We start from the raw sequence: 26,293 nt of genomic DNA on the forward strand, positions 1-26,293 counted from the left end.
CCGATTCCGATAGGTGGCCTTGGTGAGAGACATGCTTTTATCGGGCGTCGGCTATCGAACGGTCAGAACGGTAGCCCGGCTCCGACCAATCCGGGCCAGTGATTTTGCAACGGTCGGGCGTAGTCGCGCAGAGCGGCTGTAACCGTTACAGGCAGGCTGCTGGAACTGCTCGCAATTAACAGATAAATGGGAAACCGTTACGGTGCGCGCGGATGTCCGGGTCTGGCCACAAACAAAACACAATGTCTGTCCACAACCACCCTGTGCTCGCCCTTCCGATGGCAACAATGAACAGAAGAGCAATACAGGACACTTGTCCTCCACTGCGATTACAAGCCAGCGACAGGAATTCCTAATAAATGTAGCATTTTTTAGGTTTTAAACGACCAGAATTAATTATATGGATGTGTGGTGTCTGTTCTTTCAGACGAGTCAAACACTTGTGTTAACCACTGCGTCATGCGAGCGGAGAGTTAATCGCAAATGCACGGACTACCTCGGCACGCTACTTGGCCGACCCACATTTCTACCTAGTGCCAGCTACGAGCAGTCCCCTCGCTACTTGTGGATTCATTAACCATTGAGGCGAATCAATTGTATGCATGCGTGGTGTCTGTTCTTTCGGATATGTCAGAAAGAACAGAGACCACGCATTCATATAACTTATTCGGACATATTCGAAAGAACAGACAATACGCATTCATATGGTTGATTCGCCTAAATAAATCCACAACCTTCAGTGTGGATGAACAATATCATTCTACCTCCAGCGGGAATCTAAAATTAGCAAGCATGGAGGACATGGACGGGGACTGAGGATAGGCGGCTCTATGTGGGTATGTGGGTTGCCCGGGGAGCTTGCCGAGACAATCCATGTATTTTCCATAAACAGTGTCCAGATGGCACAGTGGTTAACGCAACTGCCTAACAAGCAGGAGATCCTGGTTTCGAGTCCCTGACCGGGACACAATTACACTCGTCGCTGCCGATTCTGCATGAAGTCCCGATTCAGATGATATCATCAGTTCCTTCCCTTTCCTTTTTCTTTCTCCCCCTCCACCTTCAATGTATACCAGCAAGATTAAGTTGCGAGTAGGATTCAAAACTGTAGTTTAAACCATCTGGGGAGGATATTACAACACTTACTTTTCGTCTTTCGCAAATGGTCTTATTTTCGGTTTCGACAAATTGTTTGACGTGTATACGGTTGGGTAAAGGGATTTTAGCTGTTGCAGTTATGCCTCCTCTCCATGCCACTCTCCACGTGAAGCACTGTTATCGTTCTACACGCTATTTCATTTCACAATATTCATAGATTCACAAATATGGCAACGGCTGTTATAACCATTTCGCCAAATCAACGACTATTGTGAAGCAGCAACTATATACAATCATCTTACCACAAGGAACTTAATCTCAATAAATAAACAGTTGTCTGTGGAATGCTGATATGAAGACTCTACATAAATCTACAGAAAATACGTAAAGCACTTGGCAAATATCAATGACAAATACTTCCACCAAAACAACAGTCCGAAGCACAATGAAGAAACTGTTCGCCGGAGAGTGGTGGTCCGAGGGTGGGCCTATTCAGCTTAACAGTTCAGGAGGAACTTAAAAGAAATCCTTCTAAAATAATATATTCCTGAACAAAACAAAGCAGTCATTCAGCTCCAGCTCTAGCTAGCTGTGCTAGGACAATACGCATGATTTGCTGTAAGGTAGACTATGAAAGAGTATCGTTCGCCATTCATTCTCTCATGACGAATCACGGAGCAGTGGTGAAAGACTCGATTGGAGGGCTGAACGGTGTGAAGTTGTGTTGAGTGAAGAACGCCAATTCTATCTTGGTGGTAGACATGGGCTTTCGGAAAATGTCAGGTAGCGCCATGTCACTGAGGTCCAGAGGCTACGACAATCGTCCACATCTGGTGTTTGTTGGTGTGGCATATTTCACAGTCCACGATACAGCCGTCATCCAGTCCACTCTGTTGCTAAACTTACAACGCTACGGACAGGTGAGCTTCCAGCAGAACAATGACTACACACACATTTGTTTTACCCCTATATGCGCCCTAGGTCTCAGGTCCTCTGACCAGTACGATTTGTCCGACTCAGAACATTGTGGAAAGATATCTGTTCCGGTTTTCGTTACCGGTCCCTCCTCATGATCAGCTGACACAATTCGTGCAAGAGTATCTCATTAGATGGTATCCGACGTCTGTATGGTCGTATCTCCACACGAAGCATCACTGCGACATGCTACCGATTAAACTTTGGCGGCACAACAATGAAACACGTGACATACACGTTGAGATGCGTGTAGATAAGAAAAATGCTTTCTTCATCCGCAACCCGTCCGGCAGTTACCTATCCGCATCCGCAACTCACTTATCCGCATTCGAGAGCCTTTCACCCGCATCCACGGATATAAAAATTTTGTAAGCCCCTTCAATTTATTCGGTTCGTCGGACCTCTGACGGTAGGCTTGTGCTCGGTCTGAATTTTCGTCTGCCGCTGTTTGAATTTCATTCCACTGACTAAACATATAAAAGCTACTCCTGGTCACATTTTAACAAAACAAAACCTGTCATATTCTTGACGAATTCCACAAGTTATAATTTTCTGTCGTAGTTACTGAAAACGATTTTGTGCATCTTTCTGCGGAATATTTCCACAACACTGAACGTCGAATGAAGTCGTTAGATGTTGTCACCGCTCACTGTATACTGTCAGATTTTCTTATGTAGTTCTTTTATCAAATGTAGACTAAAACACCGCAATATTAAATCATGTTAACGTGCTACACTTCCCAATGTTATAAGCGTCGCGTTGTGTCTTCGATAAATATTTAAGAGAAATGTTTAGGCATTTACAGATTTTATACTGAACATTACTACTTAATGATTTAAACACAAACATCAGTCAGGGCAAGAACTATTGTTCCAAACGATAGAATGTCCTAGAATAGCCGCCATGACGCTGCATGCAGCTTTCAGTAATTGCATAAGTGACAGCTGATAATGCAAACGGAACAGAAATGACTCAGGCATAAGACACTTGCCGATACCTCTGAAATAGGAAGAATGTAAATTATGCGCGGAAAAGCAGGAACGGAGTATTTTGCTATATTTAGCCGTTGCTGGTATAAGTAAGACGTCTACCCTCCGCAGGGTATTGGACATTGGTTGGTTGGTTTAAAAGAGGGGGGAAGGGACCAAACTATGAGGTCATCGGTCCCTTGTTCCTAATAAAACAATGCCACAAGTGTGAGAATAAAACAGACGAGACGTATAACACAAAACGGAAAGAAAGGAAAAACCACAAGAACGAAGGAAAGGCAACGAACATTAAAAGGAACAAAAGAGCACAAGAAAACAACAGGGAGACGCTAGAAACAGAAGAGAGTAGAACAAGACAGCAGATTACAGTGGCTGGCCGACCATGAGAATAAAAATGAAAAGCCAGCCATTCTGCAACACATTAAAATCTCCACCCTAAAAGCACTGGGTTGGAGGACACAGAGGAACAAAGGACGTACGCTAAAACTTAGATCAAATGATAAAACCCACCCTCACGAATAAAACGTAAAACTAAATCAGCCAGTGTGGGGTTGTAAGATAAAATGAGCGGTAACGAGTCGAGTTCGTGCCAATTTAAGTTATTCGTAATTGTAATCCGTAAGTATTTAGTTGAATTTACAGCCTTTAGATTTGTGTGATTTACTGTGTAACCGAAATTTTAGTACTCATGTGGATGACTTAACACTTTTCATTATTTTGAGTCAACTGCCGTTTTGCGAACCATACAGATATCTTGTCTAGATCATTTTGCAATGAAGATACTACCTTTTCTTTTTTTAACCACACAGTGATAAGTTTTGCGGATATCTGCATCCGCTCAGAGCACTACACAGAGAAAACGCCTGCGGAGCACACGAATGTCCTAAAGCAGTCCGAAATGCGTATGTGTTTCTGACTTCATCTTGAGCGCATTTGGTGCACACACTACTTGAATCAGACGGAGGCAGGACACAGCCAAAGCATTTGGATGACGCTACTACTGGTCGGATCATTGGTAGGTCAGAGAGCGGTCCAAGTCACTGTGAGGTTGTCACTGTGAGGTTAGGTGACTTTCGAAAGCCGTCTGTTGCGTCATCTCTGAGACTGCACAGGATTTGATGAGAGAGAGCAGGGCAAGTTTTCAGTGCACACATTACAGCCGTGCCTTGTTGGATCACGGACCCCGTGACGCAAGGATGTGGGAAAAGCCGCCAGAAAAAGCCTTCAGAGCGCGTGCGGTTGGCAGTGCCACCGAGACGCGGCCCCAAAACGCATCGGCACCGCAGAGTGGTTCGTGCTGAGAGCCACTTTGCACCCGCGTCCCGCCGGTCAAAGCGACCGCTACTGCGTGACCGGCCGCAGTCCGTCGTGAGGAAGCGTCGATTGCCGCGGGACATGCCCGTCTGCCGCTCACATGCAAGAGCTGTTCGGCGATCGCTTTCCTTGTGGCAGGGAAACCACGACGTAACCCGTCTGCAGCGAGTGCACACCAGCCCGTCGCCGCACTGCGCGGCCAGAACCACCGTCTACGATCCTTCGAGCCCTTAATTGCCAACAGCTGCCCAAGGAGAAAACAGGAAACATAGACTACCGTTATGCAAGTGAAAGTCTCGTGTCATACGAAGTAGGAAATGAGTCTGCTTCGCTAACACATCCTGTCGTGTGTACGACGTACGCGTAACTCCAGCTCGAGAACGATTGTGTAATTACCCTCCGGCGGTACAACTTTCTATTCGTTGTCGACCCGCAAAAGCCATTAAAATTCGACATGAAGGCTAGAAATTCTCTTAATGCTCAATACTTTAAGTTATCTTTTCCATTTAACAACAGATGCTCACTGTAGGTCAGCTCAGAGTAGTGTGGGATATATTGTGATGCAAGAACTTTTTTTTGTGCGATGCAAAATATAATATAGTTTTCGGTTGCTTCCGCTATTATTAAAACGAACATGCAAGCCTTTTTTAACTGTTTTATGGCACAATCGCCCATTTTTGTGATATCCGATAAGCTTTTCAGGTCTACCTTCACAAAACGTTGTTTCGTCTATATCTGCTCATTGAATATTTATTTCCTAGACATTACCGCGACGTAGGGCATACAAACGTATGTATAACAAATGAAACAAAGAAATGGCCTAATGGCAGTCAAATGTTTGTAGTATATCTCGTCATATATGTACATTATTGTAGGGCCTCTTGGGGGAAAGATTAATCGATATCGAGGTCATCGGAGTCAGAGCAGAAGCTCGGATTGGCGGAATGTTGGGAAAGGAAATCGGCCGTGCCCTTTTTCAAAGAAACCACCCCGGCATTTGCCGTAAACGATTTAGGGAAACCACAGAGAACGTAAGTCGGGGTAGTAGAGCGAGAAATTGAACCACAGTTCTCCCAAAAACTAGTCCAATGTGCTAGCCACTGCGCCACTACGATCGGTGGTGGAATATTGCTGTCTTCACCACTATTCGTAGTTGCGGGAAAAGTTCTGTGAACAGCAGGAATAATAACTATAAACCTTACGCAGGAGATTATGGTCTTAATACTGACTGCCAGCTTAAATGATTCCGATGAATTACGCAAACAGAAAAAAGAAAGTTGCAGAGTTATAAGGTCATCCTCTCATTCTAACTTCCAAAATCCAAATGGTGTTGTCCGTGGAAGATGAAAATTGTCGCTCCAATGTAAGACAACGGGTTTTGAAGAACACCTTGTCAACGGCGTTTATCTGTAGGTGTAGTCTAAAAGAGAGAGACCGTTTACGATAAATTTTACTCCGTGTGGCAGCGTCAGGATCATCAAAGATGCGTTCGTTGACTTGTGGATGGTTGGTGCATGTGAAAGGTACACAGACCACAACATGGCTGCACAGCTGGTCGTAATAATATTCTCGACGACCCTGTGCCCCTGTTGAGCAAAGCTTGGGAACCGCCAGTGTGAAGTAACTGAGCAACACTGACGCTGCATGTCGGGACTGATGAAAATAAGCGGAACGTGGGAGCAAGAGCCGCAAACCGACGGGCCAGTCACGCAGACCCACTGACTGCCTGCGGTAATTTGCCGTCCGCCTCACGTGAAAGCTCTCTCTCTCTCTCTCTCTCTCTCTCTCTCTCTCTCTCACACACACACACACACACACACACACACACACACACACACACACACAAAGCGTATGCCCCTAGGCAATCAAGCTGCAGCCGCAATTGTGGACAGCGTGCACTTCCTCGTTTCTTGCACGGGCCACTCACACGACCGGTAGGCGCTGTGCGAGGGCTCCTCACGATGTGCATGGCGCTGGTGTGCTATCAAAAATGCGAAGTGTACATGCAATAGTGCTTAAGAATCACCCGGAATGGTTTTCAGTTACGCGACATTGTGGTACTAATTGGTTAGTAATTTTATTTTAATTAATTATTTCTGAAAGTGCAGTCAACCTATTAGCTTTCTGAACGTACCCTCTTGATTACTTTTCTACTTAGTCACTATCGTAGCCATTAACTACTCGAACAAATAAAGTCCGCAACTACATTTCGCCCTCCCTGTCAACAGCGTCTTTCGTAATGAAAAAAACAAAAATAGATGGAAGTATTTTTATAATTACAGCGTACCAGTGTATATATGAACGTCAGTCTCAAAATTTTAATAAAGTCATGGTTTTTTTTCCCTTTCTTTTCATAAAAAGTTACCTTTGACATCTTCTCGTAGTTTTACGCAACGCAGCAATTTCTCAAATAATATGACATGCCTTCTTGGGTAGGTTATTCAGCGACGATTCACATCCATGAACAGACGCTCCCGGCGGCTATTTATGATGCCCTCGAATTGTTTCTTTAGACTTTAGAGAGAGAAAAATCGGGTGGCACTAGGTCCGAATTGTATGGTCGACGCGGAAGTGGTTGGATTCGGACTACTGAAGAAATGCTTGCGTTTTCCCTGGTCTTTAACCGTAACTTTCTGTCGTTGCATGAAACAAAATATCACGTAAACTGCCTGTGCCCAATTCTCCTACATCATTTCTAACTTGTTAGAGCAGTCTGGCATGCGGTTACGACCCGAAAACTTTCGAATGTGATTGTGGCAATGTGTCTACTTTCTGACAAACTAATGGACTACATTATTCTGTCCACATTTCCAGCTCTATTCACGTGACTGAACTAATGTCATGAAAGACGATATAGAAATATTAGTGTGGCTAAACCTCCACGCGAAAATGGTAGGTAGTCGTATTTCACGATCAAATGCGGTGTAGAAAATCGATTATGACTTAATGAAATTAATCTCATCAAATATTTCTTGATAGAAAATCAACTACACGAGAAGCTGTTTGCTTCTGTGTTGTGTTTTGTGGTCCCCGTGGTTTACAAATTTTCCTGTACACAATATTCTCATCTAAAATAATAGCGGTAGTAACCAATGTAAAGACAGCGGAACAGTGTGTTTCTTGGTGCAGTGCGCGTCCTCTTCCACACTAAAACAGAGCTCCTCCTCCAGTGTAGGCGTACATCCAGATATACACTCCTGGAAATGGAAAAAAGAACACATTGACACCGGTGTGTCAGACCCACCATACTTGCTCCGGACACTGCGAGAGGGCTGTACAAGCAATGATCACACGCACGGCACAGCGGACACACCAGGAACCGCGGTGTTGGCCGTCGAATGGCGCTAGCTGCGCAGCATTTGTGCACCGCCGCCGTCAGTGTCAGCCAGTTTGCCGTGGCATACGGAGCTCCATCGCAGTCTTTAACACTGGTAGCATGCCGCGACAGCGTGGACGTGAACCGTATGTGCAGTTGACGGACTTTGAGCGAGGGCGTATAGTGGGCATGCGGGAGGCCGGGTGGACGTACCGCCGAATTGCTCAACACGTGGGGCGTGAGGTCTCCACAGTACATCGATATTGTCGCCAGTGGTCGGCGGAAGGTGCACGTGCCCGTCGACCTGGGACCGGACCGCAGCGACGCACGGATGCACGCCAAGACCGTAGGATCCTACGCAGTGCCGTAGGGGACCGCACCGCCACTTCCCAGCAAATTAGGGACACTGTTGCTCCTGGGGTATCGGCGAGGACCATTCGCAACCGTCTCCATGAAGCTGGGCTACGGTCCCGCACACCGTTAGGCCGTCTTCCGCTCACGCCCCAACATCGTGCAGCCCGCCTCCAGTGGTGTCGCGACAGGCGTGAATGGAGGGACGAATGGAGACGTGTCGTCTTCAGCGATGAGAGTCGCTTCTGCCTTGGTGCCAATGATGGTCGTATGCGTGTTTGGCGCCGTGCAGGTGAGCGCCACAATCAGGACTGCATACGACCGAGGCACACAGGGCCAACACCCGGCATCATGGTGTGGGGAGCGATCTCCTACACTGGCCGTACACCACTGGTGATCGTCGAGGGGACACTGAATAGTGCACGGTACATCCAAACCGTCATCGAACCCATCGTTCTACCATTCCTAGACCGGCAAGGGAACTTGCTGTTCCAACAGGACAATGCACGTCCGCATGTATCCCGTGCCACCCAACGTGCTCTCGAAGGTGTAAGTCAACTACCCTGGCCAGCAAGATCTCCGGATCTGTCCCCCATTGAGCATGTTTGGGACTGGATGAATCGTCGTCTCACGCGGTCTGCACGTCCAGCACGAACGCTGGTCCAACTGAGGCGCCAGGTGGAAATGGCATGGCAAGCCGTTCCACAGGACTACATCCAGCATCTCTACGATCGTCTCCATGGGAGAATAGCAGCCTGCATTGCTGCGAAAGGTGGATATACACTGTACTAGTGCCGACATTGTGCATGCTCTGTTGCCTGTGTCTATATGCCTGTGGTTCTGTCAGTGTGATCATGTGATGTATCTGACCCCAGGAATGTATCAATAAAGTTTCCCCTTCCTGGGACAATGAATTCACGGTGTTCTTATTTCAATTTCCAGGAGTGTATTTTCACGAGAATTTGCTCAACGAGTAAAACACCACGATTGAGGCAATATAATAACATAACATTGTAGCTCTTAATGAGTACATTATGACAGCATTTAAAATTTTTAAATTGTGTGAAATTTTGAAGAAAAAAAAAGTTTTGTTGCCCCTGGAAGCCGTGAGATAGGCAAGCTGCAACTGGATCGGGTTCTGGGATGGTAATGGAGACACGGGAGTGTGACGCGGTGTACACACAGGAGAGCGTGCCGGCGCGGACTGTACCGGCAGCCATAAAACAGCGTTATTCGTGTAGCCGTAGCCAGAACAAAGGCGGTGGGCGTGTGGCGCCGCAGGGACCCGCCGCGGGACCTGTTGCCGCCCCGTGTCGCAGCCCAGCCGGGAGCCTTTGCGCCGATGCGCTCGTTCCGGCAGTTGCTCCCTGCAAGGCTTCCCGTCCACACTCCTTTGCGGCTGTGTCTGTTGTTCTGTCTGTGCAGCCCTGCAGTCGTCTTTTTATGATTTCACGGCGATCGTAAAACTGAATGGAGGAGCTGGAAATTTTTGTACATCACCAATAGTCAGGACGAGAAATTCTCAGTGACAAGTAGCAAATGTTTTTTTCTGTATGCAATAGTTATAATCATATATAAATATGTTTATCTCTTCGTCCATGCCACTCAGTATTTGCAACAAAATAGTATAAAATAGAATACAAAGCATAATCGATAATTAAGTAGTCAACGGTGTTACTGATAGAAGTTATGATGTGAATAATATAATCAACGAAAAACGAAACAACTCTGTTTTCGAACTCTTTGAGAAGCCATACTGTCGTAATATCTGTGTACCAATTTTGATTTTACGTAAACTAAATTGATTGTCTGCGACTGTGTGAATTGCTGCGAAATGAACGAGGCACAATATCGGTATTTGCGACAAAATTACTATTACATGACATTAGCGTGAAAAAACACAAGACTTATGTTTTCCAATACAGTAACACCATAAAGAGAAACTACAGAGCAAGATGGATAGAACAACAAACACGTAGAAGTCACATAAAAAACCAACGTAAATAGCTGCACTTGAAAATGGGAATAAATTCTTTAAACTAATCGTGATATGCGTCAAATAACACAACTGGAAAAGTGTTTAACTATTTAAACATTAATGACACATTTGCAGGGTTTCTAAAACATCGATGTTGATGATGATGATGATGATGATGATGATGATGATGATCATGATGGTGAAAGAAATCAAGTAATTTCATTTTTATGACTATTTATGACTGTTCAGGCCAGTCGTCCAGTACAGTACACATTGAACAATATCTATCAAATAATCCGGTCTGTAACGCGAGACACACAGATTGCAGTTAACAGCCGGCACTGACGTCCCCAATGATTGGCGAATCATCTTAGAAACTGTAAACTCACCGTGCCTCCCACAACCGCTACCAAACTGCGGCAACTAATTACATTACCTAGATAACACGCTACCTACGTAGAAAGCTCCACACTCCACTCATTTCCCCTTCAGTTTCGTAGCCGTCACTACGACAGCCACAATTCTAAAAGAAAACATAAAGCAGATCTTTATATTAGCCAACAGCGTACTCTTAGCAAGTATGACTTTCGTAATTTACTATTCGCTCACATTAAACTATGTTTCGTCCCTATACGAAGAGACATGCTATTCTCCTCCTAAATATTAAGTAAGAAAAAGCATTTAATCATAAACAACAAAGAACAAATTCATTGTGACACTTCAGAATAAATTCATGAATATATCGGATACGCTACGCAAGTTTTCAATTCTTTACAGCTCTTATTACACATAAAAAATGCCAAGTACCTTTTTAATATCCGTTAAACTTGTTTTAGCCGGCCGGAGTGGCCGTGTGGTTCTAGGCGCTACAGTCTGGAGCCGAGCGAACGCTACGGTCGCAGGATCGAATCCTGCCTCGGGCTCGGATGTGTGCGATGTCCTTAGGTTAATTAGGCTTAATTAGTTCTAAGTTCTAGGCGACTGATGACCTCAGAAGTTAAGTTGCATAGTGCTCAGAGCCATTTTTGTTTTATACTTATTAACATTTCTACTAAATCGTGTGATGCTCTTTCATAAAGTGTTTGCAGATTGTTGTATGAGAACGTTTCCTATTCTGCCTGACTTTGTAACCAATGAAAACTGTGTAGAAAAATCTTTCAGAAAAGATATATCTATTTTTTATCATATTTATTAATTCTCAAGTCAACATACCTATTTTTCAGCACATATTAATCGCACAGATATGAATGAGGTATCGTCAGAAAAGTTTTTATGCGGTTTCTGACACTGTGCTCCGATTTTGCACTACTACTTACTATTTGTGGAGAAGATTTATTATAAAAGAGACTTTTAACTATCGTTGGCAAAAGGGCATCATGGACGCCCGGCTTCTAACGATAGTTTACGAAGCTAGCTTATTAATCACGAATAAGAGACTTTCTTTTCGTATTATTTTATTACATTCGCCATTTTATTTATGTTCAAGTACTTATTAACTCGATAATTTGTACACAGCATTTTCATGGAAATAACCGTGACCACAGCAGTCGTGCACGTTGTCTTTTCTAAATGAATATACTTTTGGACATACACAAATATATTTATCATTGTCGCCATCTACCTTCATCCCAACACTTATTTCTAATACTGTTATTATTTACAACTACAGAGGTGCCAAAGTTTCGCACAGGTTCCCTGTTTCCAGTTAGTGCTCATCTGATTGACAGAAGAAAAACTCATCCGATCCACAAACGCGTTTTCAATTGTCAACGAAGGCAGTTGCCCAATAAACTGCATTCGCGATCGCTATAAAAAAATCGCAGGGACAAACGCTTCAAAGAGCAGGATTGTATTTACCAAATCCCGACTTTACTCAAGGGCAACTGCATGTAATCTTTTCAAGAGCAACTAAATCAACTAACATTTCTGTATCTTTTAAAGAAAATCAAAAACAAAAAATACACGAAGATTACTTTCTTATATCAAATATCGTTTACACCAACGCTCCGTAAAGAATTTTGTTTAAAATTGCGTGCGTGGAAATTTATATACAAGGATGCATCATAAATTCATGTCGTTCGGTTCATTTTTAAAGATCTTCTCACTTCAACCCCATAATTACTCTTATCCCAAGAACTACGTTTATTCCAAATACAGCCATTATTAAAATTATAAAAGTGCATAAGTTTCGCAAAAGTAAACTGGTATTTCAATATTTCAGTGAGCCTACCTTTCAGAAGTACGTAGGGACTTCAGAAAGCAAGTTCCACACGTTACCCCATGCTAAGACCGTTGCGCTACAAGAGTGCCAGACCCTCATGAGAGAGAACATGTGCCGACTTTCCTGCTGTGGTGCAGATAACAGGTACACCACAGAGTGGGAGTAACTTCTGCAGTACTGGAAACGTACTCCAAACTTGAAGTACTAGGGACAGTATAATTCATGTGGCCAAAACATGTACACCGTACGAAGACCACGTGAAATTCTGGTGCTGTGTGGACCAAATGCAATGTTGTAGCCAGACTTAGTGAACTGGTGCTGCCAATTTCACAAAGACCGCACAGGGTTGGGCGTTGCTGATCGGGAAGGAAGACCATCGACATCGACTACAAAGAACGAGGTCCAGGTATTCGAGGAGGAACATCTGAGGCGGACAGAGATTTTCCAACAATGAGGACGTTCACACAGCGATTCTCGAATGGCTTCGCTACGAAGGAGCGGATTTCTATCGTTGAGAAATGTAACGACTGGTGAAACACTCCGACCGTTGTTAACAGAGCCTGGGTGACTATACTTATAGTTTTTTATCTATTGTCACTTTGAAGGATATTGCAGCATTCAATAAAAGTTACTTAACGTGCCATAGTAATACGTAACTTACTTTTTAAAGTCTCCTCGTACCAGTGACGAGGAAGGAATGGTATGTGACAATGTATACACTGTCATACGTACCGTGTTAAGGGTGCGTTAACTGCTTCGCAGTACAATCTATACTGTTTGGCATCGTTTCTACGCGCGCGCGCGCGCGCGCGTGCGAGTGCGTGTGTGTAGCTTACAGGCGCTCAACGTCAAACGTTCAAATGTTTGTGAATTCCTAAGAGACCAAACTGCTGAGGTCATCGGTCCCTAGACTTACACACTACTTAAACTAACTTATGCTAAGAACAACATACACACCCATGCCCGAGGGAGGACTCGAACCTCCGGCAGGAGCCGCGCAATCCATGACATGGCGCCTAAACCGCGCGGCCGCTCAGCGTAGTTTCGACGATGCAAGTAACTAAGTTCACCCCGTTATTCTCACTGCATACAAATATTTACAAACAATTTGTGAAGTACCGCGAGAGATCATTACAAGGGCATACACACTGTCAAAATATTCAGTAGGCGTACGCTCTGATACTGAACATCTAAATGTGTGTTACTGTTATACTAAATTATGAGTGAGTATCCAGAAGAAGATAATGCTAAAGAAGCAGTTGCTAAAGAGGTCACATATATGCCTTTTTAAAGAAAACTGTTATTTTTTTACAAAATTTAGTTGACAATTTTAAAGAAATTAATAAAAATGTCGTGTGACTAGGGCCTCCCGTCGGGTAGACCGTTCGCCGGGTGCAAGTCTTGCGATTTGACGCCACTTCGACGACTTGCGCGTCGATGGGGATGAAATTATGATGATTAGGACAACCCAACACCCAGTCCCTGAGCGGAGAAAATCTCCTAACCAGCCGGGAATCGAATCCGGGCCCTTAGGACTGGCATTGTGTCGCGCTGACCACTCAGCTACTGGGGGCGGACATTTTAAAGAAATGACTCAAAACATATGGTGGGACGTGGGGAAGTGGAGGATCTAGTTCTGAATGAGAGACTTCGAATACTGTAGAACACTGCCTCGCCGGACCACGAAATAAGGCAGGAAAAGTTACATAGCAACTGCCTGAATAAGTCAAACAGTAAATTCGAAAGAATATACTTCGTCGACAGTGCTATAACTCAACGCTGTAATTCCAGGCTTCAATGAGCGCAGCACTACAATTAGCATAGATAATTTTGTCATCATTAAACTCCAAGCTCTCTTACCAGCATAAAGTAATGTGGACTGATTTATTACGTGAAACTCCCAATGAATTACTGAACACCCTGTTTGTGTAGCATAACTTTGCGAGGCATCGTATCTTTGACAGCGGCAGCGCCTTAACGTCTTCATGATACTGTAGGGATGCAAAGTGTCACCATTCAGTGATTTGTTTCAGTTTAATCGTAGTTGGTGTCTGCCGAAACCCATAATAACGTTTTATCGTGGTTGGTGTCTGCCAAAACCAACAATAATGGCAAACAAAGAGTTTGTTTTTTGAAATGATTCTTTTCACATGAACCTAAGCACGAAGAGATATTATTCCGTGCTGCCATCTTCTGCTAAGGGCCGGGTGAAGTACAAAAACTCATTCGGAGCTGAAGAAGGCGCTTTCGCCACAGCAAATCTTATTGGCCAAGATCCAGTGAACCCGCACAAAAAGGGCTGCGTACTGCTGGACATACACACTGGCAAAACTAAATACCTCGAATACAGGTACTGTGCCACGCGTATCAGTTTGGACAATGAGTCTAAGTAGCACCGGCGGTCTTTCTCAATGAATTCTGGAAATTTTCCACATGGTGACAGCCAACCGTAGATTGCAGGCAATGCATTTGGTAACTTCGTTTCTCACGAGCCAGGCGTTTCACAGACTACACCCGTTTGAATGGTATGACATCATCGTTGTGAAAGGATTCCCAGGCCCGCTCACGCAAAGGGGCGCTCACTCAATACGCGTGGCGCCGGTCACATGAGAAATTCAACTGTGTCAGATCGGGTCCCGTCAAAAGTGGATAGTAGGATGTAGGAATGTCGCCATCGCCATGACGCTGGTGGGTTAGGCATTATCCGCCGCAAACATCGAACATTCTCGCGAAGTTTCACATACCACGAAGATATAATTGTTGAGCAGATTTTTCCTTCTAGCACATGTTTATTTCCACCCCACTGTTAACAAGGGTTGGTTATGCGAAAAAGTACTTAGTAGAAAATGACAATAAAAATTATGTCCGAATTATTTAACAGAACTTAGCTAATGGCACTTCAGCAAACTGTCATGGACGAACTAAACAAAATTCGATATAAAAAAACCGAAATACAAACACTTGGGCCATGAATTAGGTGTTTCCCGTCTTTGTTTTTGAATCTGGCTGATGGATAATGTTAGGAGAGAAAAATAATTGAAAACAATTATTAAGTAAATTTGGCTTTTCCAAAAGAACTCAATTAACTACGTAATATGCTACATCAACTGGCAACGAATTTATGGTATGTTCACAAGCAGGCTGTATTTTAGCAGATACACCAATGAAACGCCAACAAATGCAAAAATTCTGTATACTGAGTGACGAGTCCTTACACTGAGCCACTGACTAAGCCAATGTTCCTGTGTATTGCAACTGCTTAAATCATGACATGAACATGTGAGCAAAAACAAATCGCAGACATCATCTCAGTGATACCTTTTCGCATGGGTTGCCAGGCCTCGGGTGTGTAATGTCGCGTCTGAAAACTAAACTGTGCAACAATATTATAAGGTCACTATTTTTTAACCTAGTCATTTTCTCCCAGTGTCACAAGCGTGGTGTCGTGCGACATTACCTTCAGGCTCGGCGACGCTTCAAACAGCAAGGTGTAAAAAAAAAGAAAGGTCGCAGTTCAGAAGTTCATGTGAGACTTACGGTGTGTTAATGAAGACACACTGGCAGCACACTTCAGCACAGTGGCGCCCAACGCCGCCGTGGGCCTGTCGTATCATGTGAAGGTCGTCACGCGTTCCGTTACTCACAGCTCACTCGTTCTTTTGATGTCTGTGCGACGGGAGGTCAGACCCTCGACGCTCAGAGTTGAAATCACGAAGTTCTCTCATTGGTGTCATGGGTGGTTAAGGAAAACATTACAGACACACCACCATTCAGAAACGAGGAGAAAAAGACCCAGCTGGTGGCATAAACTGCATGAATGAAACCATCCCTTCCTTTGGAGCATTCATTTTCACACATTTCGCAGTCAAAAATGACAGTCTGCACTGCGATGTGCAACAGGACGATTTTATTGACGACCTTCGCACTTTCCAAAAGGTTTAACTGTTCTCTAAAGATGCTCTGACATACAACTAAGCACCGTTCAAAATCATTCAGCGAAAATTAAACGCGATTCGAAGCATAAAAGGGTATTTATGCTTTCTCATACCTCCTTTTCTGCATCCTTCTGTGGCGTGTATACAGGAGTAGTGTGACTTTGATACAAGCGTGAATAAAACGGCAAACGGTCAGTCTAGCACATCCCAGCTCAGCAATACCCCCGGTGCCCCCTTCGCATCTTTGTTGAGCACTTTAAAAATGGCCATGTACAAAAACATCCTGTCACAGTTTCCTAGGTGCCGGCGGAATAGGCAATCCTATCGACACCCCTCAAATTTCGCCAGCCTGGGCTAGTGCAACGACTTAGTACCATTCAGCTGTTTAATTTCAACGCAGAAGCAAATCATCCTGCAGGCAGCTCTTGCACAGTGAGGAATGTTTCCTACTCCTGTTTTTATCAGCGTTTTCGGAGCGTGGTAAGGATTCCACAAATAACAATATTTGCCTTAGGCTTTGGCTCGTTCAGCACAGAAGAGGTGGAATGTTTATTTTTGTTTTACAGAATTATGGTATGGAGACAGCTGTCCTTCACTGAGATTAGCCAAGCCGTTGCTCTGTCTGGAGATGGCAAGTCACAGTGATACAAGGAAATATGTTAGGCGTGTCACACAATGCAGTAACACTGGCAGACTGATCTTATCACGCGCCGTCAAGTCGAGCCATTGCCACTGCACTACACTGTGGGACGATGGTGCTACTGGTCGGCAGGCAGCCCAACGGACAACGTAGACTCTAACCAATCACCATGCTGCTGCTACTAGTCAAGCAGTGCCAATGCAGACAGTTTGGCGATGGTTGTAGAAAATGTGCACTCATCTGTGCAAGTCAATGAAGGTGCCAAAGTTGACCCATACACATCGTGCGGCGAGGTGACGATTAACATATGCAGTGGGGGTATGGAGCATTGCCATTAAGTATTCTTCAAAGTCGAGTCACATATCTTCAAGAAGGGCCATGACGGCAGGATCCGTGTTTATCATCAGAGGTGAGGAATCATACAAATTTCATTTCTTCCACACCTCTTATTTGTGGGTCGATCTGTCATGATTTGGGGACGCATCAACTTAAACAGGAAAGCACCCCTCATTGTCATGCAACTTGCTCCGACGAACACCAACCGCTACTGAGATGAGACAGGAGAGTCTGACAGCAAGTGGGAGGCTGCAGCATTTGGACCATTCTTCGACTGATGCAGGATAATGTTCAACCTCACATCACACAGGTCGTCCAAGATCGTCTCAATGCAGTGGGCATCCCAGTAATTGAGTGTCCTATCAACAGCCCTGACTTAAACCCAATTGAACATACTTGGGAAGCCATGGGTCGAAATATAAATTGTACAAACTCCCAGCCAGAAAAAGTAGAGGAATTGGTTGTTGGGTCACAAAACATATCTATTAACATCCCCTAGACCTATTTCAATTCCTTGACGCGCAGCTATAGTTGCCGATATCAGGCTGCCATTTGTGCTAGTGGTGGTGCCACCTGTAACTGAAAAATAATATAACTGCGCGTAAAAAAAAAAAAAAAAAAAAAAAAACAGATGACTGAAGCTACGCCACTGGACCAGCACTTGTCGGACTCATGCAAAATCTGGGGATGGAAAGGGCTGCCTTTCCCACCAGCGCCTAGGAATCCGTGAATGCGTGTCTCCACACAGGGAGGGATATTTAAAGAGCCCAACAAAGGTGCACAGATAGCACCGAGGATGTTGCCGAACGGGTGTCTTAGAGGAACCTATCGCCATTCTTTTCAAGTACGTGTAGATGTCGGAACCTCCCTCCCCTCGTTCACATGCCACAGGAGGGCGCGGCAAAGGAGAGATGAAAGCATAAGCAGCCTTTCCTTCTTCAGAGCATGTACAAACTTCGTCGAATGATTTTCAATGGTTCCTAGTGGTTCAACACGTATACCATGGGGGTTAGATTATGTTCAATGGTGTTGCAGTCCCACATGTCCTTAGAAAAAAGTTGAATTGTCTAGGGGTGACAACAATGTCAAAGGATGTCAAGAACATCACCCTGTTGCACGTTGCACTGCAAAATGATACTTAAACGTGGGCGATAATCAATATACAAAATACAAGCTTCTGAAATGAGGTGCCAGATAAGAATGCTATTGATTAGATGGCAGATCGAGCTACATATGAAGAGGTACTGAATCGAATACGGGGAACAAGATGTTTATCACACAATTTGACTTAGAGGGACAGCAAAGGTTAAGAGGAACCAGGGAATAGTTAACTCGGTAGTGGAAGGTAATAATTGTACAGGCAGTCACAGGCCTGACTACAGTAAGCAGGTTCACACGGCTGTTGGTTGCAGCAGTTATGCAGAGGTGAAAAGGCTCGCACGGGATAGGCTAGCATGGAAAAACATTTACTTAAGCGGCAGTGGACTGGCTGCGGAGAGTGAGATGAACGGCCCAGTGGTGTGGTGCCCAGACTGACCTTCGGGTAGGTGTGTTGGTGGCGTTGGAACCCCGGGCGCCGTCTTCCTCGTCCAGCGAGCCGCCGGCACCCGAGTCCTGAAACAACAGAAAAGAGCGCCGCTGTTACACCCGTCACACATCGCGGCGCTACAAACTACAGCGTCAGCCACATTAAAGCTATCTGACGCGCCGAATTTCTGTCCATAGCCTGCATAGCCCCATCACCTCCGCCATATGGCCGCGCCTCGTAGCCATCTCACTGTTCCAGCCTGTCACTCCCTCCACTGATCTTCCGTATTCCAGATATCCGGGATCGAATTCCAATTCCGGTTCACAATAATGGAAAGGCGTAGAACCACTATGGAACAAATTAAAACAACAATGGGACAGATTCTTTCAGAATAACTTGCGTGGCTTCGTACTTCTGATTAGTGGTGGTAAGTTCCCATGAGACCAAACTGCTGAGGTCATCGGTCTCTAGGCTTACACACTACTTAATCTAACTTTAACTTACGCTAAGGAAAACACACACACACACACACACACACACACACACACACACACACACATGTCCGAGGGAGGACTCGAACCCCGTCGGGCGGAGCCGCGCGAACTGTGGCAAGACGCCCCAGACGACGCGGCTACCCGCGCGGCCCATCTAATCGATAGAAGGCTTTTTGTTCATCAAAACATAGAATGTCGTGCTCAATAAAAACTTATTCTGCTGTAAAATAACACACACTAAATTGCTTGAAATTAGCGGTCTTTTACTTACATCTACTTTATCAAATTTTAACATATAAGTTTTCAAATCTGGTTTTCTGTTCAAAAGTTATCCCCAAAATTTACTAGAAGTCGTATCAACCTCTCGTTCTAAGTGACATAATATTTTTTTCAGGGAGTGGGGGGGGGGAGGGGGGGTAGGAAATATTATCTCTTTAAAAAGCATTTAGCTACTTCATACTTCATGTACCACAATCGGTGTACGAGGCCAAAATATCTCCATTTAGGAAACATGTTTCATAAAAAAAGCCGATGTTTAAATTAATACTAATTAAATGTCACATCGATAACTTAAGAAATACTCTGGAAAAAATCGAATCCAAATTTGTATGATAATAAACAAATGCAGTCATATGATATATCGAACAATTACAATCTGGTTTTTATCTTGAAAAATTTTTGTAGTGATTTTCGTTTTTCATGTTTTTAGCCCTCCTATCTCCAAATCAGTCCGCTTCAGTGAAAGTACTGTCAATATGATTTGCAAGCGAACAGTACCAGCAATCTGTGAGGCTCCTCGAATTGAAAGAGTCGGCTGTAAACAATAGTGAGGGACAAGTTGGTTATTTTGATAAACTACGAAGTAGTGTTGCAACAAGACGTCATTAATAAGGTAGTTCAAGTAGACACAACGGGACTCTTTTATCCATATGTCATTACTTTCAAATATATCTACGGTGATGAAATATAAAATGGTAAATTTCACGCACTATTTTATTCTTAAAAATGTGTTAGTGGGTACTTAACATTGTTTACTTCCAAACTGAGTGTTTTATTGTTCAACTTCTCAAAAATACAAATTTCAAAGGTCCGAATTGTTTCAGTTTTTGCTACTAAGACTTGCGTTAATAATTTCTGCATTAATAAAGTATAACCATGTTATCAAACACCTACTAGAGCACCAAAACAATGTTAAGGATGACTTTAAACTTTTCTATCATCTCCTTGTCACGTAAATTCACGCACACTATGGTTAGGAGCCCAATTCAGCATTGTTTAGTTGCTTTATTATTCACATTTACCTGACTAGCAACAATTTTTGAAGCGCATTTGCGTACAGGATCTTCATCTGAGCCGTAGTTATCCAAATCATCCCCAAATTTGTACAAATCTTCCTTGAAAAGCTTTTCCCTTACACGAACACCAGATGCGTTACTAATGCTGGCAAACATGTTTTTCGAATTTACCACTGCTTACATGTACACATACTGAAAAATTTGGCGATAGCAAGAACGCGAAATATGAGGTAAAGGTGCCATTTTTCAGTACATCGTGGAACTATCAACTAATATGAAGTAAGCTCATCACCATGTTTCTCATCAGAAGTACCTTATCACTGTTCACAGCCCTGATCTTCGATTCTATTTTGATCCACTGGATCATGTTGATAACTGGCCTTCGGAGCAATTTTAAATTTTAAGAACGATAATTTGATTTAATAAAATATTTTTAATTCTGCTGTTACATGAGTTTGATTTGTCAGCAAGGCGAAAGGAGCAACACAGATTGTGCTGACTTTGTACGTAATAGTATATTGGCAACGCTGATGACGGTCATATTGAAGTGCGACACAGGAATGTTTGTACTTTGTGCTGACCTTAATGATAAAAACAACAACGAACAAAAATCACATCCTGAATGATACGTACCCACGAACCTGCAATCCTGGACAAAGCGATTACGAGAAGATAAGTATACCTGCAGGAGTCATGGTTATGTGAAATCAATGAGTGCGGGCTTGCTTTGTATGTCTAACGCGAAAAATGGGTAGAGGTGAATAATAACCCCCTTCAACCCACTAAAAAACTTTGCACTCTCGTACAATGCTTGACGTCTTTTCATAGTATACTCTTCATTTCATCCCCACCCGGCGCGCAGGTCGCCCAATGTGGCGTCGAATGTACGAGGGTAATCCCAAAAGCAAGGTCTCCTATTTTTGTATAAGTACATAGACCTGTTTATTTCTATAATGGTTTACATCAGTTTACAGCTTAAACATTTAGCTATTTTTCGACATAATCACCATTTCTGTCGATGCATTTTTGTAGACCGCTGTGGCAGCTTCTTATGCCCATGTCATACCAGCTCGCCGCCATGCTGTTCAGGAAGTTATGAACCTCTTCTTTCACCTCGTCATCGGAGCTAATCACTTTCCGGCCAAATATTCTTTTAACGTAGGGAACAGGTGATAGTCACTGGGAGATAAGTCAGGACTATAGGGTTGGTGGGTGATTATGTTCCACTGAAACTGTTGTAGGAGACCAGCGGTTTGCCGAGCGATGTGTGGGCGAACGTTGTCATGGAGAATGTGTACGCCCTTGCTCAACATTCCTCTTCTCCGGCTCTAAATTGCCCGTTTGAGTTTTTTCGGAGTCTCACATTACCTGTCAGCGTTAATTGCGGTCCCAGCGATTCAGCTCCGACGACATGGTGAAAGAAAAGGTTCATAACTTTCTGAAAAGCACGGCGGCGAGGTGGTACGACATGGGCTACAATAACTACCACAGTGTCTACAAAAATGCATCAACAGAAATGGTGATTATATCGAAAAATAGCTAAATGTTCAAGCTGTAAACTGATGTAAACTATTGTAGAAATAAAAAGGTCTAGGTACTTATAAAAAAAATAGGAGACCTTTCTTTTGGGATTACCTGCACCAAGGCGACCGGACCTACCCCGTAAGGGGCCTCCCGGCCAATGACGCCGAACGCTCATTTCCATCCTTTCATAGTATACTCTGTCGATCGTAAATAATTTATTCAGGAAATTTTCATATTTTACACTGTTTAGGGGAGAGAGAGAAAGGGCGGGGGAAATGGGGGGGGGGGGGGTCCTGGCTGCTGTGCAAATGGTGACAGTAGTCAAGCCAAGGCTGACTGGTGTACCATCTAGCGATCGTTAGCTCGCCGCGCGAGCTGAATCCAGCTACGACTGACATCACTGTATGGAGCGTAGTGGTCTTACGCGTTATGCTGTCGATCAGCTCTGGACTGCCGATTGTAAACGCAGACTGCATGATCCACGACCGAGAATAGAAGGCAGACAGAACCGGAGTGGTGCTCGAAACCTTGTCGGCAGCGAGGGGAGGGCAAGGCAGTACAGTACAGACGTATGGCGCAGAAGACGAGTGGCGTGTCCTCGATCAGTCAGACTAACGTCCTGGCGATGACTCAGCAACCATATTGGCGGCGCGCGCACCGCCCACTCCAGAATGACGAAACCGGTCGCGGAAACCGCGCTCGGCTTGGCGCGGGGCGGTCGGAGACAAAGCAGTTGAGCGCAGCGGTCTGGTGCCCTAAGCGGCCGGGCGTGCCCCTCCCACACACAATGTGGCCATCATCTCGTGCGCGGCGGGCGCCACCCGCGCCACAGAAAGTGGATCGCAGCGAACAATGGGCGACAGCCGAGACAGATCGGCGCGCCGGGATGCAGCTGCGGCTGCAGGCGCTGCGCGGCGGGCTGCTGCCTATCCGCCCCGGCATCAGAACGTGAAAGGCCAGCCGGGCCTACGGGGCGTGACGCCGAGCAGTGGAGGCCCGGAACGCGCAGCTCCGATCGCGCGCCGCTGACATTTAAAGGCCGCGCAGCCTTGTCATCAGACCGGCGAGCACAGAGAAACATATCGCTTTAACCACCTGTTGGTACTCTACCTGCTGCCAGTTACGAGCCAGCGAAACTGCTCACTTGTCCACAGAGCCTTTGATGACCAGAAGGACTGACATTCTTGCACATGCCACATCAATCAATTTCGCACGCACGACAGTCCGTCGTGGATGACTGTGTTCTCCCTACGATAGTACGATGGTGCACTTCCTTACATCTACGGCGGAAGATACCTTGTACCATTATTAGTCATTTCCTTTCCTGTTCCACTCGCAATAAGAGCGAATGAAAAACGAACTGTGGTAAAACCGTTCCGCAGTCAGGTTCAAATGTCGATTCTCTAAATTTTCTCAATAGGGCTCAGCGAAAAGGACGTCGTATTTTCTCCACGGACTCACATTTGAGTTCACGAAGCATCATTACTCGATATGATCCTCACCCCGTCCATCTACACAAATCAAAAAGACGGGCAACAGCTCTCTCCAATTACCAAAAGCATATGCTGGACGGACTGGGTAGCTTGAACCTAAGCAGGACTGGTCAAGGCGCCGAAGGATGGAAGCTGCCAATGAAATGTCAAAAGCATTGCAGTATCAGTTTTACAAGACGGAACATAGGAATATCGATGCCGTAGTACACGGAAAGATTTCTTGTTATCAGAGGGAACAAGGTGAAAGAGATTAGGAGCGTATGCGTCACAGAACAGCAACACCACATGTACCTCGAGAAGGAGTACAACAAGGAAGCAATTAGGAGGAAAGCCCATCGGCCATTCTAAGTTAGGACAGACATGATGATGATATTGTGATGAGTCGGGACTGAATCCAATTGTGGCAGCACATCTCGAATGAACACCATTAGAGCGGAGTGGCTGCGACCTATCTATTGATCTTTCAAAATGGCAGTCCACAAGTTGGTAGAGAAACGTTGCTAGTGATCTCTGAAACTAACAAGGTGCACGGATTTTCATTACTTATCACTCCAGCCTTAATTACTGAGGCTACTGATGAAGCCATCACGGTTCAAAACGGCCTAATCTGCAAACAATAATTGGGTTATAAATGACACAACTGAACTCTTAATTCAAAATCATTTGGCGTACTTAGTCGCACACGTTCTTCATGACAAGTGTCTAATTATTGCTCCACGAGTATTCTTCGCACTGTAGTCTTCGAAGTCTCAATTTCACGGACACGCTGATGAGTGCTTATTGATAAATCTTCTCCCACTCGATCCAACCACTATATCCTCAATGACTTTTTCTGTGCGAACGAATCTTTGTTGAGAACCAAGTTCATCTTCCTATGGCTTGAAATGGCCAGTTTCTCGTCAGAAATATTCATTTACGGCCATTAGTTCCTCGGCTAAAAGTATTCCATTTATGATTCTATGCCAATGTACAATTTTGTCACGAAACGTTTGGGAGAACTGTTTAATAATTATGAAGACAATGAAAGCCGACGTAGAGTCTAACGCGAACCAAGTCCTTGTACGATTGTCATACCACTAAAACTGCAGGAACTACAAGCTTCGTAAATGTTGCCGTGTCGTCAATGTAGCTGTTTATCAAAAAATACCAAACCACGATACCCAGTCCGATTGGCGAGGTTCCCGTAATACTCGCGAGAGCTGTACAGTACTCGGCGATGCTAAGAACGCATGCTGGCAGAATAAAAAGGCAGGTAGACGGAATGCGCGCAGCTGAGCGGGAAAGCGGGGTAAGAGTGAATAGCGTCCCATGACAGGACGCAGTCACAGCGCGGCCATCGGCGCAGAACCGGGCCGGTCCGCACTCTAACCGGGTCGCAGTCTCCAATTTCCAGACAATGCCGCGTTCACCCGTCAACTACGCGGAAAAGCCGCGCTTTCCATAATGCCGGTCTCTCGCGAGTCGTCTTTCTCAAACAGAGCGGAAAGCCGTTTAGTTAACAGTGCTCGCATGTCTGCATTCGATTTCCACTGCGGCAGGCAATCCGCTTCGCTATTCAAATGTGTTATTAACAGATTGGATTCGTTCCCTGAGGTGTCACGTCTTAGTGTTTTATTCGTTAGTAGCATTTGTCTTCTCCCGCTATTAATATGACAGCACAAGTATCAGGCGGCAGACCGAATTGTACCAAGTACTTAAAACAAACTTTCGCCATTTGATATGAATCGGAAGGTTTATGCTAAATATAAATATCGTCTGATTTACTGACAGGTCGCGCACACACACACACACACAGACACACACACACACACACACACACACACACACACACACACACACACACGATATTGTTACTCCGAGATCGATTAAATCATTCATTTCTTGACTTTCGGTTGTCGTTTTGGAATATTAGATCTTGGTGTAACCTGTCAATTATGGAACCACTTAACTGGTAGTACTTGTTTATGACAAATATGATCATTTCCATAATTATGTAAACACCACAGATTAAAAGTTTGCTTTCTTCGAAACTACTCTGTTCTATAACGAAATGTTATTTAGAAGTTTTGTTGCATATCGCTTTTATCTACTACAGCGGACGTCTGTCAAAACTATGATAAAACTTTGATGATATCGAACCAGGGTTTTTGATTAAGTCATAATATGCAAAACGGAATTCACTGTAACACTGTGACTAAGTTCCTTACCCATCGAGATGTTGCAGCTGCTACGGTTTATTATTTCAGTGAAACGACATAAACGACATACATACAGGTACTTTATCTTCATTTGATAGCGACTGAAAAGAGAAGTGTATTTCTTTTTAATATCTACAGTTGCGTATAACGCAAGGGTATCCTAGAAATGTGATACAGTTGAAATCGAAGAACGCTGGCACAGCGAAGATAGGACTGGAACTGCGGCATTATGGTAGACTTTGATCTCACTATCACGGCATTCCCCTTTAACTTTTGTGAAAAGACGAGTGAAAACGTTAAGAAGAGTTACAGCACTTCACTCTCTTGAATCGCCATCCAAATTCCGTCGTTTACTTTTTTTTTTTTTTTTTTTTTTTTTTTTAGAAAAATGCAGTTATTTATCTCAGTTGACGTTAAGCTACACTATGTTAAAGATATAACAACATATTCGGACCTTGTATATAACCGCTTGCTGAAAACAATGTTTCGACATACTCATGTTATGTTAAATGCTATATATGATGTAGAACAACAAATTCTTGCTAGTCAATTGAATGTAGACATTATGTAACCTAGTTGTGGTTTATTGGAGGGGGGAGAGGGAGGGA

At 44.4% G+C, this 26,293-nt stretch overlaps 1 protein-coding gene across 3 annotated transcripts in view; it reads right to left on the minus strand.

Annotated features, from left to right (window-relative positions):
• Positions 1–26,293, minus strand: part of LOC126175859 (uncharacterized) — a 616,100-nt gene that overhangs the window by 310,176 nt on the left and 279,631 nt on the right. For all 3 annotated transcript variants that reach the window (XM_049922883.1, XM_049922874.1, XM_049922892.1), the window contains exon 2: positions 18,691–18,767. In XM_049922883.1, coding sequence (XP_049778840.1) covers positions 18,691–18,767 — 77 coding nt within the window. The remainder of the gene's footprint in view (positions 1–18,690; positions 18,768–26,293) is intronic.

This window comes from Schistocerca cancellata, chromosome 1 (assembly GCF_023864275.1).
Source record: "Schistocerca cancellata isolate TAMUIC-IGC-003103 chromosome 1, iqSchCanc2.1, whole genome shotgun sequence".
In the NCBI taxonomy this organism is placed as follows: Eukaryota; Metazoa; Arthropoda; class Insecta; order Orthoptera; family Acrididae; genus Schistocerca; species Schistocerca cancellata.